The sequence below is a fragment of the Nematolebias whitei genome, chromosome 17 (assembly GCF_014905685.2).
Source record: "Nematolebias whitei isolate Nwh7 chromosome 17, NemWhi1, whole genome shotgun sequence".
In the NCBI taxonomy this organism is placed as follows: domain Eukaryota; kingdom Metazoa; phylum Chordata; class Actinopteri; order Cyprinodontiformes; family Rivulidae; genus Nematolebias; species Nematolebias whitei.
Genome location: NC_056514.1, coordinates 27,323,528 through 27,345,114, shown reverse-complemented (window position 1 = coordinate 27,345,114; position 21,587 = coordinate 27,323,528). Strand labels below are relative to the sequence as shown.

General features: G+C 39.5%; 1 protein-coding gene across 1 annotated transcript in view; it reads right to left on the bottom strand.

Annotated features, from left to right (window-relative positions):
- LOC119423996 (dynamin binding protein) overlaps positions 1-21,200 on the bottom strand; it is a 24,603-nt gene extending 3,403 nt beyond the window's left edge. Inside the window, exons 1-11 of the mRNA XM_037691435.1 lie at positions 19,269-21,200; positions 7,786-8,003; positions 7,574-7,670; positions 6,551-6,698; positions 5,923-5,940; positions 4,013-4,212; positions 3,729-3,859; positions 3,533-3,637; positions 3,325-3,453; positions 364-696; positions 56-244 (exon numbers count right to left, since the gene is read on the bottom strand). Coding sequence (XP_037547363.1) covers positions 56-244; positions 364-696; positions 3,325-3,453; positions 3,533-3,637; positions 3,729-3,859; positions 4,013-4,212; positions 5,923-5,940; positions 6,551-6,698; positions 7,574-7,670; positions 7,786-8,003; positions 19,269-20,973 — 3,273 coding nt within the window. The 5' untranslated portion in view covers positions 20,974-21,200. The remainder of the gene's footprint in view (positions 1-55; positions 245-363; positions 697-3,324; positions 3,454-3,532; positions 3,638-3,728; positions 3,860-4,012; positions 4,213-5,922; positions 5,941-6,550; positions 6,699-7,573; positions 7,671-7,785; positions 8,004-19,268) is intronic.
- Between the last annotated feature and the right edge of the window lie 387 nt (positions 21,201-21,587).

Below are 21,587 nucleotides of genomic sequence, written 5' to 3'. Positions count from 1 at the left end.
TATATATATATATATATATATATATATATATATATATATAAAGCATTAAACTCACATGTCCCTGCAGCTGCTTTTTGGTGGTCTGTTTCTCGAGCGTCCTCTTCTCAAACTGTTTTTTTGTGGTTGTGGCTGGAGGCAGGTTCTCTGGGCAGAAGCTGAAGCTCTGCAGAAGTCGGAGAACGTGGCTGTACTCCTCCTGAAACTGGGTGATCAGGTTTCCTTCTGCGCAGACTTTGTTAGAGAACTAGAGAAAATGGAATACAGAAACAGAATCGGTAAACGTTAATTATAAAAGTCTCCAAGTGTCCAACAAACCACAGTGTATGAGGTGCTACAGCAAAAGAAAGAAGACACGATCCCAACCTGCAGAAGAGGCTTGAGCTCTCCGAGCGTCGTCTTCATGAAGTCCTTCTGGACCTGAGCGAAGGCCTTCACGCAGTCTTTGAACAGCCCCTCTGCCACGCTGTTGAACTTCTTCAGCTCGTCCAGGAGCTGGGCATTCAGCGCTTCGTAGTTGTTGCGCGTCACCTGCAGCTCGTCCTTGACTCGGCGGTCCTTCAGGCGATCGGCGCGCTCCTTGCAGTTGTCGTAGTCCAGCAGCTTGTCGAAGCGTTTCTGGATGAGCTTGTGAGGCCCAGCGAACATGATGAGGAGCTGGGAGAGCGGCTGTATGACCAGCGCCTCTGTGCGCTCCTTCTGCTCAGGGGGAGACAGACAGTAGATGATCAGATTTTATTCAGGACTTTTCACTCGTCATAAAGAGAGGTTTAGAGCAGTGGTGCGTTAGCATCTGAAAGACAAAGACAACTACACTAAACCACTCCATCAATAAATTCCTTCCAGTAGGGTTGCTGCATTTATTTTGTTAGAAACAACATCAGAATAACTACAAAACCGAACAAATGAATGAATGATGGCACACATTAAAACAGTTGATAGAAGCAGCAATGAAAGAACAAACTAGACATTTAAATTATAACTAAATGGATTTTTTTTAGACCTAAAATGCAAAATCTGGACATTATAATACTTTTTAAGCCTCACAATTTCATTCAACCTTTATTTAGACAGGTAAATCCCATTGAGCCTCGAGGACTCATTTACAAGAGAGATCTGATTTCAACAAAGAATGATGACAACAGTGGACAACAGCAACAACAATAAGCAGTTATAAAAAGTCATACTGCAGTTGTTGTTGTTTTTTTTTTTTAAAACAAATAGGATGGCTAAAAGAAAAAGGTAACAAAAAACAGCTAGATTCTAAGGTGAATGTAAAAAACTAAAAACAGGAACATGTCTGCATTGGTCCCTGCCAGGAGTCCAACAGATTCTTAAAGCCACTTAGAGAGGTCAAGGTCGAGAGCTTCAATTGTTTTTGTAAGATATTCCAGGAAACAGGAACGGAGTAGAAGGCCCTCTTGCCTAGTTCAGTCCTCACTGAGGGAACACTGCAGGTAATAATGTCCTGAGAGCGCACGCCGTAGCTGCACTCACGCAGAGACATGCAGGAGAAGATGTATGAAGGCAGCAGACAAAGAAGTGATTTAAAGATGAAAATGTACCAGTGGGAGAGTCTGCGTGAAGTTAATGATGTCCAGTTAACCAGTGAATACAGGGTGCAATGGTGGGTACAGTAATCACAGCCAGTTATGAATCTTAGTGCACCGTGATAGACAGCATCTAACATCTGCAGGGTTCTTGTAGGAGCGTTCATGTAAATGTCACCGTAGTCAATGGAGGGAAGGAAAGTCAACTGAGACCATTTAGTGTACGACGTTTTAAGACCCTGCAGATTATTTAGAGCAGGGGTACCCAATATGTCAATCACAATCTAGCGGTTGATCACAAGAGCATTATGGGTAGCTCGCATGTCATTAAAAATAGATGTCAGCCTATCATCTATCCTCACTATGAAAATTTTCACTTGATTGAGATACAAGGCAGCCAGTCACGGTACTCATTCTCTCAAACCAGGTCTCAGAGTGGAGATTTTCAGGGAAAATTCATAATTTCTTATCTGGCAACCCAACTGACATGGAAACTACAGCATTTTTCATGTAAACCCACTCATTTTTTATTTATTGCCCCCAATAAACATTGAAAAAACACTAACAGAGATTGTTCTCGTGCCTTATAGTAGGTCGATCACTTTGACTTGGTCATTTTAAAAGTAGCTCGCATGCTGAAAAAGTGTGCGCACCCTTGATTTAGAGCATCAAAATAAAAACAACATTCAAGCCTCGTCTTTAATTTACTCAAGGAAAAAGATGACCTCAAACTTCTAACTAGACAAGTGGTGAAACCTAGGCCTGTCACGATAACACATTGCTGGGCGATTGTCTCAGAAATTATTGCGATAAACGACAATAATGTTTGAAATTTAACAATACTTAATTGTCAAATTTTAGAAGAAATGTTGGTTTGTAGTACCTTTTTTGACAACTTGATGACAGTATAAGACTGTTTGAACCAAAGGATGGATAGTTAGCAGCATGTCTCTTTAAGAAAAATGGGAGGAAGGGAGGGCCCTTGTGACATGGTGGACGCTCGGTGATTCGAGCTCTTTAGCATAGCATTTTTCACACAAAGCTTTTAATAAAAATTAAAAAAAAATCAGTAAACAAGTTCTCAGGTTCTTTTTGCAGAGAAAAAACTTTTTACACAAAGGCACGGGTTTCAACCGTAAATTTTGGAGCTTCGACAAAACTGAGGTTTATTCCCGAGGTCGGCCTGTTAGCTTAGTTTCTCATCTTAGCTGCTTTTAACGATCCAAAAACATGATTTTGGATCGTTAAAACAGATTTTAAAGAGAAGGGGAGGGTCAGTGAAGAGCACCGGAGTTGAGCCTTTTGTCATCGAGTGTCTTCAGTAGAAAAAGAGAGAGACACAAAGAAACGATAAAGTCGATAAAATGAGGTTGATAATTTTCATTTATGCGATTAATTGATTTATTGTTTATCGCGACAGGCCTAGTGAAACCTACTGCTAAGCTTTTAATCTTCATAAATTGTTCTTTTTTGTGCCGTGTCTGATCCCGAGTCACACAAAAACAACCTATTTTAAAGTAGCAGAAGTGAAGAGGAACGATTGATGATCTCTGCGTGGTAGGAAGAGTTTACTTCCAATTACACTCAAATACACGTTAACATGCCTCTAAAGGTTCTTAAGTTGCGCGTTTCGTAACAACAAAAGAAAAACTTGCAGATTAGATTTACTCTCAGAACATTTTCATTTGATGTTCCTTTGGATTTGCAGCCACACACTACTTTGCCATGGAGGCGCAGTTACCACCTCTGTGATGCAAAAGAGAGAAGTAGGACTTACAAACTGAGTAAAGTGTTTGTCGCTGATGGTGCGGTGAGCTCTCTGGAAGCGCTCGGGATCCAGAACACTACGTTCTGTATAGATATCACTCAAACTGATGGCGGCCAAGACATTCACAGACGCCGATTCCTAAAACAGAGATTCATTCAAGGATTAAGGAGCTGGTAAAAATATAAAGACATTTATTGAAATGACAGTAAACTCCTACCCTGATATGCTGCTGGTACAGGGAAATGTCTCTGATAAAAGACTTGATGAGTCTCTCCTGCAGCCTGAACTTCTTCTCTGCATCATCAAATTCCTCACTTTTAATCTGAGGAGACCAAAAAAAAGCATTTAGTCATAACTGTTTGAGCTTTTCCTTTTATTTTAGATAAAAATCTTTGCTTAAAGCAGAAACGCACCTGAAGTGAAATCCCTGTCAGGTGCTTGATGTGACTGCTGACTCGGTTGGATTTTTTGATGATGGAGTGCATGCTCAGCTTGGAGATCTTGTCAATGAACGAGTCTTCGTCCCCCTTCCTGTACTTTACAACTGAGGACAGGAGGGAAAACTTAAGGGAAACCAAGCACTGAATATGGTTTTCATAATACAAGCAATTCAAAATCAGCTGAGTGTACAATAAATATTCTTGAGGCACATTTTTAAAGAGAAGCAACGGGTTTTTATTTTTTTATTTTTATTTACCAAGATCCTTCCTGCGCTTATGCTCGTTGATGTTTGTGTTGATCTCCTTGGTGGCCTGCACAGCCTGAGTCAGCTGGGGCCGGTCATGGTGGCTCTCCGGTGTGGCCCCCAGCAGCTCCGTCAGCAGCAGCGGGTACCGCATCACCCGCTGCACGGGCTTAATCAGGAAGGAGCCGAGGTTGATGTAATTTGCTTTACCCCTGGAAGACAAACGCAGAAGCAGCGTGTGAGTAAAACTAAATGTGAAGCGGCAGGAACAACGGTCATGATAGTCACAGACTGGAAGAAATAACTTCCCAGTGATGGAGACATGTCAGCATTTATATGGATTCTACAACTCAATGTACATGTCATCAAATTTACATTTTAAAATATGATCAATACATTCGGAAAGTATACAAAGACAGATAAGATTGATTTGCTTAGTTTTGATGCAACCTTCAGGACTAACGAATTTTACAATTAAACTCAGCAAAAAAAATCTAATTACTTAACTAGAACTGTGTTTTAGAGCCACTCGGGGGGGCAACGACACATAGGAATATCAAAGTGTAAATGTTGGCATTAAAGTGTAAATATACAGAAAACAAAGTTGTTTGTAATAGTTTCATTTGTTAATATTGTTTGAGGGTTATGGGTGCACTTTTTCTGGGTTAACTACAAAATAAAATGCAGTATTTTAGTTGAAGCGGTCCAAGGTGCGTTTACTGGATTCCAATACATTTTCTGTCAACTTTAAAATCAAACTTGGACTCCAGTGAACAAACGGAAGCAGACATTTTTCCTCCCACTGCAGCGAAAACTCACAAAACTTGTCTCAATCCTTCAGAATAAGAGTCTCAAATACATTTACTGAGCGATGACTTTTAAATACTCTCAGATTTCATGGTGGACTAGGCTACTGTGTCCATTTTACTGAAGAACAATACTGCCAAGTATTTTTATAAGCTTCAGACGTTTAGAGAGTTTTATTAGTTTAATACTTAGTGTATTTATTCGAGACTCGTCAAAGATTAAAACAGGGTCTGCGAGGAAATCTCACCTCAGTCTGCTTCATCTAAAACAGGGGTGTCCAATCCTGGTCCTGGAGGACCACTATCCTGTATGTTTTACTTGTTTCCATGCTCCAACACACTTCATTCATTGATTAAATTACCCCATTCATGCTGTTAATCACCCATTTATGCAAATCAGGTGTATTGGAGCAAAGAAGCCTTTAAAACATGTGGGATAGTGGCTCTTGAGGACCAGGATTGGACACCCCTGAGTTACAACATTTTTTGTTGTTAACCCAGTAAAGGTGGGTCTGTAACAGTCAGATACAATAAAAACAATTGAAATAATCCTTTATTCTGGTCCAAACCTGGAAAGATGACTTTCCCCCTCCACACTGCAACATTTATCTGCCAATAAAACGGACACTTTAAGTCTTACGTTGTACTTAACTCTGCTCTTTAAAGTCAAATGTCTAATTATTTCCAATTTAACAATCACCCTAAATTAGCAGGTAAAGGTGAGAACTCGCGTTACAAAACTGAGAAATAATTTGTTGAATTTGGAATTGCTAGTAAAAAAAAGTTCTCAGTTTAGTCCTGTAGGTGGCGCTGTGTCTCCAAATCAACCATCTTGTTGCTCAAACACAGAAGAGGTAAAAAATTTAAAAAAGGGTTTAGGGACATTAAAAAGAATACTTTTCTGCACAACAACAGTAAAACAACACACATGCTAAATACAAGCAACACCACACGTATGAGCCCATGTCCAATCAGCAGAGATGTTTTAAAAGTCCACTTTAATTTGGAACAGAACACACACAGGTCGTTCCCACAGGGGCGTTAGTGAGCGACAGGCATGCAGGCAGGATGATTATCATGCTGGAAATCATGCCGACACTCATTATGGAGACTTACCATTTGCGGTAAATGGCCCTGTTGAAAGGAGTGGGAAGAAAGAGAAAGATAATAAAATAAAATAAATACTGTGTGAGAGTTGTTTCAACAAGTTTGCTTTAGTGCAGATGAAAAACACAGAATTTGGCAAACCAGTTTCTGAAACGTGGCAGCACATGGGAATTTTTCAAATATTATTTTGTTGCGCAACAATCCAGACTGAAGAATTGGCAGCTTTAAACTTATAAAATGGAAAAAAAAAAAAAAGAGAAATGTAAAAACCTAGCTAAACTTTTTGTCAATAAGGAGTGAGCACAGATTAGGCTGCTCAGTGTTGTGTTTGATTCTGTGTACGGAGTCACTGCCTCTTTGTTCTGCAGCTTCCTGTCCGACAGAACATGTGTTTATCTTCAAACCAGACTATATTCCACTGAAACGCAGTGAGTATCGGAGGCACAGATGGTGAAACCTGACAGGAGAAACAAGGTAGGGCACATTCCTGAACTGCTCAACATTTCTGCTCAACATCTCACAGACAAACTGAGATGAAGCTCCACGCTTTAGTTTAGTCGATTATTTAATGCCACCGTTTTCCATTCATCCCTTAGCCATGCGACAGGTTTAAAAATAAAAAATGCACCTGACGCACCTTAGACTCTCGAGACAGTCCTGAATGTGGTGCTGAATGTTTTTGTCTTTCTCGTACATCTCCAGCAGGGTGTTGGACTCGTCGTGGTTTTGGCAGTAAAGTTTGTACACCTCCTCCAGCTCAGCTTTGTAGCTCAAAAATACTTGTCCTGAAAGGATGGACAAAAATGCACCACAATTTGTTTTATGCTTAAAAGGGAAAAAGGAACAAATGTTCAAATACGATGCAAGATCAGAATTTTGTGTTAATGAATGTGGAGTTCCTCAGGGCTCTGTGTTGGGACAAAAGTTGTTTATCAAAATGGTTTATTTTGTATGTGAATGATCTAGTTGATGTGTCGGGGCTTTTGAAGTGTGTTTTATTTGCAAATGATAAATTTTTTGTGTTCGGGTGAAGATATTGAACAGATGTTATAGATTATACAGGCAGAATTTGTAAAAATACAAACTTGGTTCCAACTTAAGTTATTAAATTTGGAAAAAACAAACTACATGATAGTTAGTAATAGAATGAAAATTATCGAAGTCCATTTAATATTGACTGTATTGAAATCCATAGAGTTAATGAAATAAAATTTTGGGGTGTTATTAATGAGAAGCTGACATGGAAATCTCGTAAATTACTTAAGAATAAACATAGCAAAATCAATTGCATTAATGTATAAAGTAAAAGAGATTTTGAATGACAAAGATTTGTATATATTGCATAATGTAATGATTGTTCCATATTTAATCTATCGTATTGAAGTTTGGGGAAACGCATGCAAAACAATTACATATCCCATTTTCATTTTACAAAAAAGAGCTATGGTCACCCAACAAATATATTATTTTATCAATTTAAATTATTATAATTTTATGATTTGTTGAATGTAGTATTTTACAAGTCATGTATAAAGCTCATAAAAATATTGCTCCAAAGACTTACTAATCCAGTAAAATTCAAAGTTGTTTACAGATGCAACAAGAGTCGAGTATAAAAAGATTTTTCCTGACTAGACAAGTTTGTTAAGTGACTTCTTACCTATAGAGTCCGTCTCCTGAAGGTCATTATACAACCGCAGGGACAAGTCAATCACAGAGCTGATGTTTCCAAACAGTCCCTCAAAGTCCACATCCACCTTCAAATAAAAACAGTAAATAAAGGTCAACATTTCCATTAAGCCTAAGACTGAGATGTTTTTTGTGCATCCAGAATACTTTTTTTTTTTAACGTCATGGTTTTAATCTTGTTACCTGTTTTTCCTGCAGAGGCACGATGATCTCACTGACACACATTTCCAGGTCTCTGATGAAGTCATCTTCAGTCTGCAGCAGCTCCTCGATGACCTTTGACCTCTTCTCCAGCATCCTCAGCTCAGGATCCTCGGTGCCCGGGCCGGCAGGTGGCGGTGGGTCCACTGAGACTGGGGCGGACTCCAGGGGTTTGGGCTGAGACGACACAAGCTTCATCTCTGTAACAAACGCAAGTGATGTCACTGAAGTGTTGTCACGTGCCTCCTTCACTAAGGACTATCAAAATGTTTTGCTTGGATAAATTTGCATCAGTGTCTGCTCAATAATTTGCATAAAACTGGTAAAAAAAGAAGCCGTTTTAGAATATTTAGGAGAACAGGCTTCCCAGTCCACGTCTCAGCTCAGTTAGAACCAAGCACTCTCATGCCCACCCACTCGGTCCACCCTAAACTCTCGTCAAAGTGTCTTTTCATCCACGCCGCTGCTATCACTCACAGGGCTGATCTCTGGGGAGGCCTGGGACTGAAGGGAAAGCCTAGTTCATGCACCGCTGCTTTTCATGAATGGGGACAAAACTGGAGGGGACTCTGGCTCTTTGTGAGCCACACAAAGGCTTGTGATAGCAACTAGACATGTGGACTCTCAGGGGCAGAGCAGACTTTAAAGAAGGGCCGGTTAGCGACGAGCAGAGGGAGGAGAGGACGGGATAGTGATCAAAAGCAAACCTGTTACTGAGGTTTAGGCACAATGTTTACAAGACTGCAGAATACATTTCATTTTAACTCGAGTTCTTAGGATGCATGATCATTTCTTGGAAAAGGAAGAAAAAAAAATCTGACACCGTTTTATAAAAATGCCCAATTAAAAAAAATACTTCCTAAAGTGTGGATTAATGGGGGTTTTATGTCTCCAACTGGTTCATGATTACTGATAGAGGAAACCTTGCTCAGCTGGACGATGCACAAGTTAAAGCAGGACCCATAACTTGTTCACAACCTGTCGATCCACCTGCTCCATCAGAAGGCATCTCTCATCTGTCAATATCCTAAAAATGCCAATTTCACACATAATCTGAGCAAATCTTTGTGCCTCAGTGTAAGAATTTATGCAGCGCTGGTCATTTTTCTGCTTCCTTTTCATTCACAATGCGTTTTAGCGCATGGTATCTTGTAATTAAAGCACTGTGCAAACATCTTCAGTCAGTCCTTGTTTCATAGTTTTTTTTTTTTTTATTCTAATCAGCCAGAAGTTCTTGCAATATCTTGAAAAGGATCGATTGTTTAAGCTAGTTAACTCTGGCCTATGAATCATTTGGACATAAAAAGACTCTTAAACTCAAGGGATGAGCCAGTGCTGTGTTGTCACATCACATACCACGTACAAAAGAACTAATGATCGATCAGCCACTGATCATGATCATCGATTTGCATTAAAAAGTATGTGATCGGCCGATACCAATCAATGCCTATCAGTGCCGATCACAAAAACTGATCACCGTTGCAGACTGCAGAAGTCCGGTGGTATATATATATTTAAGCAATGCTTTGAGATTTATTACTTTCTGCACTCTTTAGCCTGTTGAGAGCGTAACGTTTTCAATCTGTTAAAGACTGTGTTATTGATAATAGGTAGATTTTTGTCAGTTGTCCTGAACAGTTGCTGTATTGTGTCTGTGAGTTTTTACATCGTTTGTCTTGAAAAAGTAAAGACATGTTTTTGTACAAATTATGGTGATTTTATGGTTCCTAGTTTCCAGATCACATAGCAAGTAGCACTCATTTTAACCAAATCTAAAAATTTACAGCCAATCCATGTGATCGGTATTGGTGATCGGCCCAAATAAAACCTGATCGGAGCATCCCTAATAAAATCTTTAGGCACTTAATAACCATCAACCTGTCACAAAAACCATTTCACTCCATTTCTTTAGCTGAACAGATGACAAATGCCAGTTTAACACAAAAATAGTACATTAAGCAACAATATGGTGAAACAACTCGACATATAATGAATGGACTGAAAAAAAAAACATTTTTAAGAGGAATAACATTGAAAATGAGGGGAAAATACCCAATATTTAAATTATTATATAGGCTTTTGCTTTTACCTTACAAACTTGGTAACTAATTAAATTTTGTCATGCAGAGACAGAATTGTTAAATATAAAATGAAAATACTCAAAACATAATAGGTAAACATACGTGTGTGTTCTAAACCAAAAGATGGAAGGTCTGCAGGAGCGAGCAACAATTTTGGACGTCTAAGTTAAAGATTCATTGTGAGCAGTTTTATTGTGAAGATGTGGACAGAAATGACATCACCGTTCCTTGAACAAATGCTGTCGGGGACTAACGAAGTTAACGCTGCTTATCCTCGTTTAAACCCGAGCAGACATCTGACCACCTCCACTTACAACCTCACCGCTTCATGAAAACAGCGCCAAACTTTTTACCACCTCTTCAAAAAGTACTTTGCAGTAGTTCCTACATGTTTAAAAGTATTGCGTCTGTTGGGTCACCTGTGTTTTGTCTCGTTCCCACCCTGACCTCATCCCTCTCTCCGTCTTCACGTGACTTGGCTAGAGCTCAACCCAAAGGAGCTTTTCTCGTCGCCTGAACCATATCAGCCGAAAACGGCCACTGCTGACTGCCAACACTCGAACACCTTACCGATGAGAACGTAGCTCACAAGTGGGTTTTTAGCAGTCACACGGCGACAATACAGAGAGGAAACAAAGGAGTCTGCATCTAATTAGAATCAATGGGTTTATTCCCATGTTTGATCAGCTACATACAACACAAACCACATCACACGCTCCACTTCACAGGTTAAATATGCAACTATTTCCATCGGACTGGTGAAGCCTCGTGACCACATTTTGACCCACTTTTTGACAGAATTCTACTTTTCTTTGTTTGGTGAAATTTCACAAACAGGACACAGGTGTTGTACGTTCACCAACACGATTCTGCATACATGAATAACCCTTTCAAATGCATTCATACGGGACAGAAAGGTTGGCGTCATACTGGGGTTTCCAATCATTTTGAGCAAGAATGAGTTGACGGGTTATTTGATTTCACTTGCAGAAAAAATAAAAAAATAAAACACCGTCAGTGGTTCTTGTTTCTTTGGAAACTGAAGATTTTTCAGATTTACAGGGAAAAACTGAATGCTTGATGCGTTCAGGCGTATGGGAATTTTGTGACTCATTGCAAGCCACTGTACTTAGTATTTCTTGGGCGTGTATGGTGTAATCAAATACACAAAACTAATGTGAATACTCAAGCACTTAAGGTACTCTTTGAGGAAAACTTTTTAAAAAGAAAGAAGGCGGCCATGACTATGTAAAAAAAACAAAAGAATACTAAAAATAAAATGAAGTGCAACAGGCAATAAGGAATCATGACCAGATCATGTCATTGAGATAATTAGAAAAACTTGTACTTCTTGCCTTAAAAAAAAAAAATTAAAACAAAAGAAAAACTTGTGTGAGAATATACTGGTTTTACTGATGAACTCTGGGTTTTCCAGTGACAAATAATTCAAAACCATTTCAAATAGAGTTGAGAGAAATTTAAATTAATGTTGACAAATTTCCAAATAGGTTTGCCGTACAATAAATAAATAAATGACACTGGTATGCATTTCTAATAAATCTCAAAGCAAAATGGAAGAATTTGCTCAGAAAAACAACCATGACAATCATTTCTTAGAACAGGAGTCTTAATAATTTGATCCACATTGGTTTCAAATTTATACCAAACATGGTTTCAGGCATTTATTCATTGCAACATGTTCCCTTGGAGCTTTGAAACACAGGGTGGTTTCTGGAACCGTCACCGCAGGGAGTGCCGTGCACTTATCAGCACTGTAAAGTGACGTCAAAGAAAACGGTTCCGACTACTTCAGAGTCTGTGACAACTTAGGCGTGACTCAAGTGTTGGTCACAACTGATGGATTAATACAAGCAAGCAAGGGTTAAATGAAAACAAAATAGTGGTTTTCAATTGGAACGTAGTGTAGAAGTGACACCTCAGTAGATGGAGTGACCTAAAGCTGCACAAACCTGACAGTGTCTGAGTGCACAGTGATTTAAAGTTATTATAAAGCATATGAATGGACTGCAATGTTTCTCTAAGAATAAAATGCTTGCAGAAATTTACCTGCTCAGACGTCAAGAAAAGTAGAGCCATGAGTTTTTGGATTTCTTTGAAAAACAAAAACATTTTTGTGCAGTGCTAGTCCAACAAAAAGACAGCAAAGTAGGGGGAAAAAAAAAAAAGTGGCGATGCTTCACCCCCACCTGCTGCTTGCAAATTTCTTCAAACTACTTCACCTCCACTCCACACACAGCAACTCAAGCACCACCTCCCAGTTTATGATGGTGCTGTCATTATTGTGAAGCTCAGCTCCACAGCCATGAAGAGGGCTGCAAAAACTTTACTCTGGAGCTTCAATTACCATGAGAATGGAAGACAATCCACCATCACTCACAGTAGGGAGGGTAGACACTAAAACGTGGAGCTGGACTTGGTCTGGATGCTACTGACACAACAGGTCACATTTTAAAATGGGCTTAATTATTGAACTCGAGTTAAAATGTTTGATTGTGTTACAGTTGTAGGCGTAAAAAGACATAAAACATCTTTAATACACTGTCATGGTTCTGACGGCTGATTTCCTACATACCGTCATGTGTTCCATTTTACTCGGTGGATGTTTAAGAAGTTTTATATTTCAGATCTGCGTTTTTGAGAAGTTTTAGCGAGCTTTAACGCCTTGTTCCACCTAATCCTAACTCTTATAAACTTTATGAAGAATCTAAGTTCCAACACATCAACTTGCGTGAGGCAGCGAGGGCATTTGCTGAACTTTGTGTTGAGCAAAGAGGGTGGACTCTGGTGAAACCTGGTCCACTTTAGAGATTAATCCATTTCATGTTTCCCAACATGGAGGCACCTCCCTGAGCTCCTCCTCTGCAAGGCTGAATTCCATCACAATTTAGATTTTGAGCTGAAAACTGTCTTTATAAGCTTCACCTGCTTTAAATGCATCTTCTATTTCTTCTTTTCAGTATGGAAAACCTCCCAAGTAAACCCAATACCTTTTGCTTCTTCATTTTTCTTGTTGAACTAAGACAAAATAGTCACTCATGAATGCTTTCTTCTGAATTAACACTTCTCAGTCAGCCTGCTACACCGATAGCTGCACAAAGTCAAACGTTTGTCCTCTCTTTAAGGTCAGACACAATCGGCGCTGTGTGCTCTGCTCCAAAGTTCACCGCCAAGTGTACAGTTGTCATGGCAGCGGGAACAGCGGGGGGCCCTCCACACTCGTCTCAAGTTTTGTAAAGTCGGTGGCAGCTTTACTCAAACGTTGGGACATGATGCAGCCTGAAGAGGAGTTCATGCAAACTGCCAACCTTCATAAAACGTCAACGCAACAAAAACAGGGTTTTCAGAAGAACTAGCGAGTTAGGACTTGCAATCAGGCGGGTAAGCGAGGTAAACAATGTCAGGAGAGGTGGTGTAAATATTAACGAGAGATGGGGTTTGGAAAGATTTGTTAACGTTTGCAACTTTACTGCACGGATATTTAAAACCATATTTTTAGATAGATTTTTATTAACAATCCAGGTACACAAAATTGTTTTAATTGATTAAATTACCAAGCTTTTGTCCACATTTAACCATCGACTGCTTCAGGTGGAGGGTCAATGCAGGAAGAAGGAAAAGCAGGGGAGTTTATTTAGTGACACACCATCCTGTTTATCTTCTCTGGGGTCAAATTTTCCAAAAGGTCACATTCTTGCTCTGGACCAAACTCCCAGCATCTTGTTTCGAACTCGTATTCGTGATAATTACAGCTCTCCTCTCAAGCCAAGCTACACAAAGAGTGGCATTTATTGAATCATGGTGCATTTAAAACGTGATTTTCTCAGACGGAGAGGGAAGCTTTAATGAACATCTTGAGTAACTGGGACGCTACAGCATTTTATACCTGAAAGACTTTTAAGACTGTAGATCTCTGGCTTCTTTTAATGTTCTCACTTTAAATCATGTCGGCGATGAACAATGTGCAATTACTTCAAGAGACCATCAGTTTTGCATACGTGCAGAAGAAGGTTAAAGGACTGTTGAGAACTGAGCCAAAAAAATAAAAAAATAAAGCTCCACTGCCGTAACTGATGAAAAACAGGACTGTCCTGGGCCTGTAATGCACATCAGTAAAACAACAAAATAAATAGAGCATTTTAGTTTTTGTATTTGATGTTTAATACATATATTTTGTAGCATCATTGCCTTTAGATTCAGCGTGGGAAAATTCAAAATACTTGCAGCTCAACCTGTTTGAGAACTTGGATATGATGAAACTTGCAGGATTACGTTTTGTTTTTTAATTTTTAGACAAGTAGAGACAAAGCCTGCTCGAGAACTTTTGAGTATTCCCACGAGTTAAATCAAACATTTGAATATAATTATTTCTTGCATTACACTTTGTGCCCCAAATGGCTGTGAGAAATTCTTTATTTGTAGATGTAGCTTGAACTACAACGCTGCAATGCTTTACTGCCAAAACAAAAGTATCTTCCTTTATCTAAATATCATTTAAGCAACTGAAAGTTCCAACTAAATCTGACATGATGTTTCCTGTTGCAACCCTACGCGACACAAAACTGGTAGTCTCTTGTAGTGATTGTATGATCAGCAAACTAAGAAGAACGATGTGTCTGAATGAAGAGTGCTGGTACAATATTTATACACAACCAAGCACGTAGTTAGTCTGTAATTTGTCCTTATTTGCCTTAATCTCCACACCCAAAAATCCAGTGGACACAGAATTTGTATCAAATTTATTCTCTTAAGATAATGAGACATATGACTTTAGCTGTTGTCATGATTTAAAAGATGTCAAACTTTGGTTAGTATTGCAGACGGGCGTGTGTTTTTTTTTTCCTCCATATAATCAAAATATTTGAAAATGAACACGGATGTTTGACTTGTACAGACCTGTGAGCTACGTAAACACCAGAAGCATGTTGCTATAAATTATTATGTTCAAACAGCCAGAGCTCTGGATCGTTTCATCAGAAGATAGCAAATTTAAGCTCATGTTGGCACGTACAACGCTGATGTTCGTACAGTCAGTATCAATATTTGTGATAATTATGAAATATTAAGTTTCTGCATTATCGGAATCCTTAACATTAACCATTTTTAAATAATGAGCTTGATGACTACATTTGACTTATAAAAGTTGGTTATTGTTCTGAAGTTAAGTAGGAACTAATACATTTATTTAGAGCAGAAAAACTGCATCTGTTCATAATATGAGCAACGCCTTTATAACCTGACTGAACTTTGCCTTATCAACATGAAACAAAAAGGAAAAGCCAAAGTCTACACGAGCTGCGTTTTCCCACAGTAACAGAAAACTCAGATAACATCACTGGTTTTAATTGCACCAGAAACGTGTGCGACTTTGTGATTACATTTAGGGGTGCACCGATTGCAGTTTTCTGACCGATCACCAATTTCTAAAAAGTCTGACCTGCCAATTTCGACTTTGGCCGATACCGATTTTGTTTTATAAGCGACGCCGTCAGGTGTTATAAGGTCACAATGCACCTTCAATTTTCCAATCTTATTTTATTGAAAAACATACCCTTGAACAATATCCTAGAAACAATACAAACTTATTTGAAGTTGCCATGATGTAGTGCTCTGAAATACAAATGAAGTTCAGACAATTGTTGTTAAATCTACAAAAAAATTGGTTCAATCATTTTCTCGTGTAAGTATCGGCCGATTTACGATTTCCCAAAATTAAGGAAATCGGGGCCGATAAATCGGTGCACCCCTAATTACATTTAAAAGTATTTATCTAGATTTAGACACCAGGATTTGGAAATAAACTAGGAGAACATTGTATTTTATAAATTTGCATCACTATGACACAAAGCAGCAAGTAATTTACTCTCAAAGGCAACTGTTTATTAACCTCCTAATACCTGGCATCCACATATGCAAGAGTTCGGGTTTTAGGAGGTTAAAAAAAAGTTCCCCTCAACTAAAACAATCTAAAGCGGCTTCCAAGTATTCTTTGTAATTTGGAAAATTGATGTCAAGTTGGACACTGAATATTGCTGATGTAAGTATAAAATATTGCTAATATGCCATTTGACAAAGAGCCTCTTCAACCATTGGACTATTAAAAAAATGAACACAGTTTTTATATATAATTTTTTTACAGTTAAGGCTAAATATACGGACCAGTCATCTCTAAAGGTTATTTATTTTCTGTATATTGGATTAAGAACCCCTACTTGCTGTTTTGTGATTCACAGATTCTGTCTCTAACTTTGGGAACTATTGATCTAAACCAGTGGTTCCCAACCATGGTCCTTGAGGAACACCATCCTGCACGTTTTAGTCGTTTCCCTGCTTTGACACACCTGGTTTGAATGAATGGATGATTAACATGCTTCTACAGAACTAGAGGAAGTAATTAAATCATTGAATCAGGTGTGCTGGACAAGGGAAACAACTAAAACATGCAGGATGGTGTTCCTCAAGGACCAGGTTGGGATCCACTGATCTAAACCATTTGCTAATCTAGATTACATTTGTTTTAATATTTTTTGTTGATTTGGGAGTGTTACAGACAAACTATTTGCATGGGCTGTTTTTTAAAGACGCAAAATAAACTAAAACATACCGAGTGCTAACCATGCAGACTTAGTCTGAATAATTTTATAAGCACTGAAAGTTTTAGTTGGTCAGAATTAAGATAAGGCTCATGTAAAGCAGTTGAGTTATCAGTTTTTAAAGATTTCCTGTCAAGTCCCAACTCAACCTCCACTCGTCTACCCTGATGTCCATTAATGATGGCAACAGGATTACAGTGGGCAACACAGCATATGCTGCCAGATCCCAGATGGATGACGACACATTACTCATACACAGGTGCTTAAAAGGTGTCCACCCAGCACAGAAAGATTTGCTAGATATTACAAAGTGCACCAATCAAAATAAATCAAGAAGTTACACACAAATGCATAAAACTATTGGGCAAAATTTTATAAAACCCATAGGGAAAACTTAGTTTTGCGGTGAATCCAGTTTTGTTTCGTAAAACCGCTTGCTCCGACTGGCCGTCTAGTTACGTTAATAATACACACAAAAACCCTGCAATAATAGCACATAAACACACGTAACGTCACCTAAAGATCTAAATACAACTTTTAACAGAACCTGAGGTTCTTACGGTGAAATCGATTGGCTATAGAAGAGCAAGGCCTGACCTCATATTTAAAAAGCCTGAACGTCACCTCAATGTCACTGAATCCCAATGTAAGCCTAATAAGTACTGCAACAGGAAGGTCTAATGTTTTTAGCTCTGCAGCCTAATGCTTCAATCAGAGCAAACCCCTGACCGAGCTGAAACGGTTTAACAAGATTAACGGATGGCAAAACACTGCACGGGCAAGCGTGCGTTCGTGTCTGTGTTTCGAAAGATTCAGTCGGTCCTCCTATAAGCCTCCATAGGCCTATTAGTGCATAAACACACACACATACACACACCATCAGTCTCGTGCTGCAGTGAAGGAGTCAGGTCAGTGCTGGACACCGCCTGGCACCAGACAGACCCCCACCATCCACTCACCATGCTGACGCTAGGGATTAATTCTCAGACTCCTACAAGGCTGTGTGGTGGGGGCCACTGTGGACTGTGCATGTGTGTGTGGCTGTGCACGTGTTGGTTTATAGGTAAAGGAGGGGCTGCAGGGTGCCACCTGCTTCTTCTCAGACAGAATAAAGTAAACCAAGGAAGTGATCTTCTATGTTTTTTCGACTCCTCGTGAAACTCACTCCCACATCACAACACTTGGGTGTTGAAAGATTTCTTAACCAAAACCAGAAACATACAACAACACTTTGGCCCAGCTTGGACACATTTTGACCTCTTTCACACAGACTATTTAGTTATTTTAGTTAGTTGGGTAAAGTATACATTTGAAGACTTGGTATTGTTGAGATAAAGTACCGTGTTCAAATTGTAAAACTGACCAGGTGCCTGTAGCTTTGAGATGTTTTCTAACTACCGGTACAAACTATTTGGACAAAATTCTACATTTGACTGACATCCTGCACAATCTGCATTTAATGCTTTAAACATCCAAACTCAAATGTCTAGAAATCTTTGGCTTTTCTTCGCCCCATTTTAACATATCTCACTACCATGGACTGTACCAAAGATAAACAAAACTACTTTTATACCATCTGCTGATTTAAACTGGGGTATTTATTTCTGAACATACATAACACACTACTAAACAGCCAAGATCAGACAAATTAAAGAATGAAGGTTGAGAGGTTCTTTTTGCCTTTTTACATAACCACTATATTGTAGTTTCATCTACATATTGAATGTTGGTTGAAAATTGCAGCCGTGCTGGTAGGTGTCTCGTTAAAGTTTCGGTTTTCTCATTCAACCCAATCTAGAGTTTTGAAGCCTGGAATAGTGTAGAAGAAAGGGACGTAACTGGAATTTAAACACTTTCCTGCAATGATCAAAGGACAACCAAAGAAGATTTAATTTAAACATTTCCCCCTGTATCATTTTCAGTCAGTGAAAGCCAGGAAAATTAGTTAAGACCACAACAATTTTAACAATCACTTTAACATGTTACAAAGATGGTAGGATGTTTGATTCAGTCCTGTGCTGAATAAATATCACACTGAAAACATTGTTTAAAAAAATATATATATATATCCATCCTATTTAGGTGCAAAGTTTGCATGCAGCAAAAAACTGAAACCATCTTTGTGTCAGAGTCACCTAACGCACACCACATTCCCCTGCGTCTTTCTTTTTTTTTAAAGAAAATGTGATAAAGTTTGACCTTTCAGTCATGCAAGAACTGAACAAACAAGTCATGTGTGCACATTGCCTTGGCTATTCTGAGTATGACATTAAGTAGAAAACCTACAGATGAAGGTAAGGTAATGACAGAAAACAAAAACCAAGAACCTACAAAACTGGTTTAGTAAGTTTTTACAGCTACAAATACCTCACAGCTCACTTTCTACTGAGATAGGTGAAACTCAAACCCATGCACACCCACATTTGAAAAAGGGAGGTTGTGTGTGTGTAATAAAGGGTAGACGGTGAGTGTGGCAAGTCAGCAATCTGAGGCCCCCAGCATTGATTAAAAGAGGACCTCTGGAGGTCACCAATGACTGGAGTGTATCTAATAAACTGTAAACCTCTCCTACCTAGTTTATTATTTTATTTTTTTTATTTTTTTTTACAAAATTAAGAATGATAAACCATTTGATCATTTTTCTAAGACTCCAAAGTAAATACGATTTACTGCAATGTGGCAATGACAATCCAAGTTATCTTGCATACTGACGAGCTGTAAAAATACAGGATGTCAAACACCTTTTCTCACATGATACTATTCTTGTGTTTACCTTTCTTTTGTTTCCTGGTGGTGGCGAACTGGGAATTTCGCAAAGAGCTTGGAGCAGTCTTCCTGTAGAAGCTGTTTCTGTCCAGGGAGCCCACATATACAGGCTTTCGACCCAGTTTGGAACTTGCACTTGACTCGTACCCCTTTTCCTGGTCATCATCGTGCTGATACACGATGGGATCCTCAAACGAGAGCATTGCTCGAGGCGCAAAGTTCTTATTCTGCTGCTCAACCCATTTCTCGCAGTGTGTTTTGTGATCTCTCGTAGGATTGTCATAATCGGACTCCATGGATATGGAGCGCAGATCTTTGACTCGGTCTCTGCGTCGGTGGCGAGAATGTTCACCTTCTCTTGATTCATAGCGGTCTTCATACTCATGGTCATAGTAGTCTGCTGCTCTTTGCTCATAGTCATCTCTTTCATCATACTCCCTCCGTTTGTGGTTGAAATAATCCCCTCTTCTGTCATCTTTTGAATCTTTGTACCTGTACCTCCGATCATTCTCCCTATAGTCCCAATGCTCATCAACTTCAGAGTCATACTGGCCCCTTCCTTTACTCCTCCGTGTTTCTTCACCCCTTGGATCATGGTCATCCCTGTGTTTGTAGTTGTACTCTCTACGTTCATATCGATCCTCTGCACGGTGATCTAAGCTATGGTCTTTGGATCTTCGCTCATTGGAGTAGCAGTCCTCTTCTCTTTGTCGATTACGGTGTTTTTCTCTGAAGTCACGCTGTTCTTTAGAGTTATAATAATCTCGATCTTCATTATAATCCCTGTCACGGTAATTGTCTCTCTGAAGGTAAGTGTCTTGATGATCATAATGGTCTTCATATTCAGTATCATAACGGTCATATTCTCTGTAATCCTGTTTATGTCTCCTAGTTTCTTGATACTTTCTCCCCCTTTCTTCATGCTCCTCATTGTACTTCCTCTCATAATGATCCCTACCTCTGTATTTGTCATTATAATCATATTCTTCCAGGTCTCTGTGACGTTGATGATCATAACGTTCAGAATGTTGTTCATTTTCTCTATCCCAGTCATCTCTTCCTCTCCTTTTCTTGTCTTGTGTACCATAATCCTCTTGAGTATTGAAGTTTTCTCTTTCTTGTGGCACTCTGTTGTGATCATCAGGTCCTTGGTAAAAACAATGTTTGCCCTTCCATTCAGAAATCCTCAAGTCCAAGTGACCATCCTCTGAACGAGGGTGGAAGTAAACATTTTGGCCAGGATTTCTTGCATCTCTATAAGTTGCTTTTTGTTGATCATCATGCTCCCAGTGTGGTTGTTGTACAACGTTGTCCGGTCTTACTTGGATCTGGTTGCTCCATTGTACTGGCCATTGAGCTGACACATGTCCTGGCGGTGGAACAGAACCACCTACAGGCACCATCATGGCACCAGGAACTGGCATAGGACAGGCTGGAGCTGGACTTGGAGCTGGAGTTACTAAAACAGGTCTCTGTGGCGGTCCAGCAGGAGCAGCTCCATATCCTGCATATCCAACCTGTTGCTGTTGAAGCTGCAGTTGATATAGCTGCTGTAGCTGTTGCAGATGGACCATCCTCTCTCTTTCCCTTGCCCAACCAGCATCCCCCAGCTCTTCCACACTCTTCCCTCTCCTCAATGGAACACCGGCTGCTTGAGTCCAATTTACTGGACTGAACATGACTGGGTTGCCATAAGCTACTGGGCTCTTCATGGCTCTTACCGTTTAAATCCAGCCTACCTGGGGCTGATGGTTTCCTCGTCAATGTGGCTTATTATCCATGTCCAAAGTCCTGCATTCCATAACAAAGCACTGTGGGAGACGCCACCTGCCAGGCATATTGTCTGTAACTCTCTCACTTGTTTTCCTCCGTCTTCTCTTCAGTTGTCTCTGCAGGACTGCCTGACCAAGCACCTCCCAGTCCTCAGTGTAACTAAATCATACCCTCCCTACAGCCATCTCAGCGAATCATGGAAGGAGGAGGAGAGTGTAAAGTTGCTATAGGAGGAGCCCACTTGTGTTAATGATTCAGAGGAGTCACATGGGTGGAGGATTAGTCCAGCAGCCTCTCCCATTGTTTCAACGGACTCATACTTCTGTTTGCAGGAAAAGAGTTTGTCAAGAAAAAGTTTTTTAATGAAACACTGGAACAAACTTCAGCTTTTGAGAAGCATCAAATGTTTCTAAACAATTCAAAACATTTTCCTGAAATTTAATTTTGCAGGTTTTTCTTTTTTCCAGGTCATTTGTGTCATGTTCAGTAACTTATTATCACCTGTTTATGCAACCAGCTCTTACCTTCATATTGCTGTTTCTGACTTAAGCAT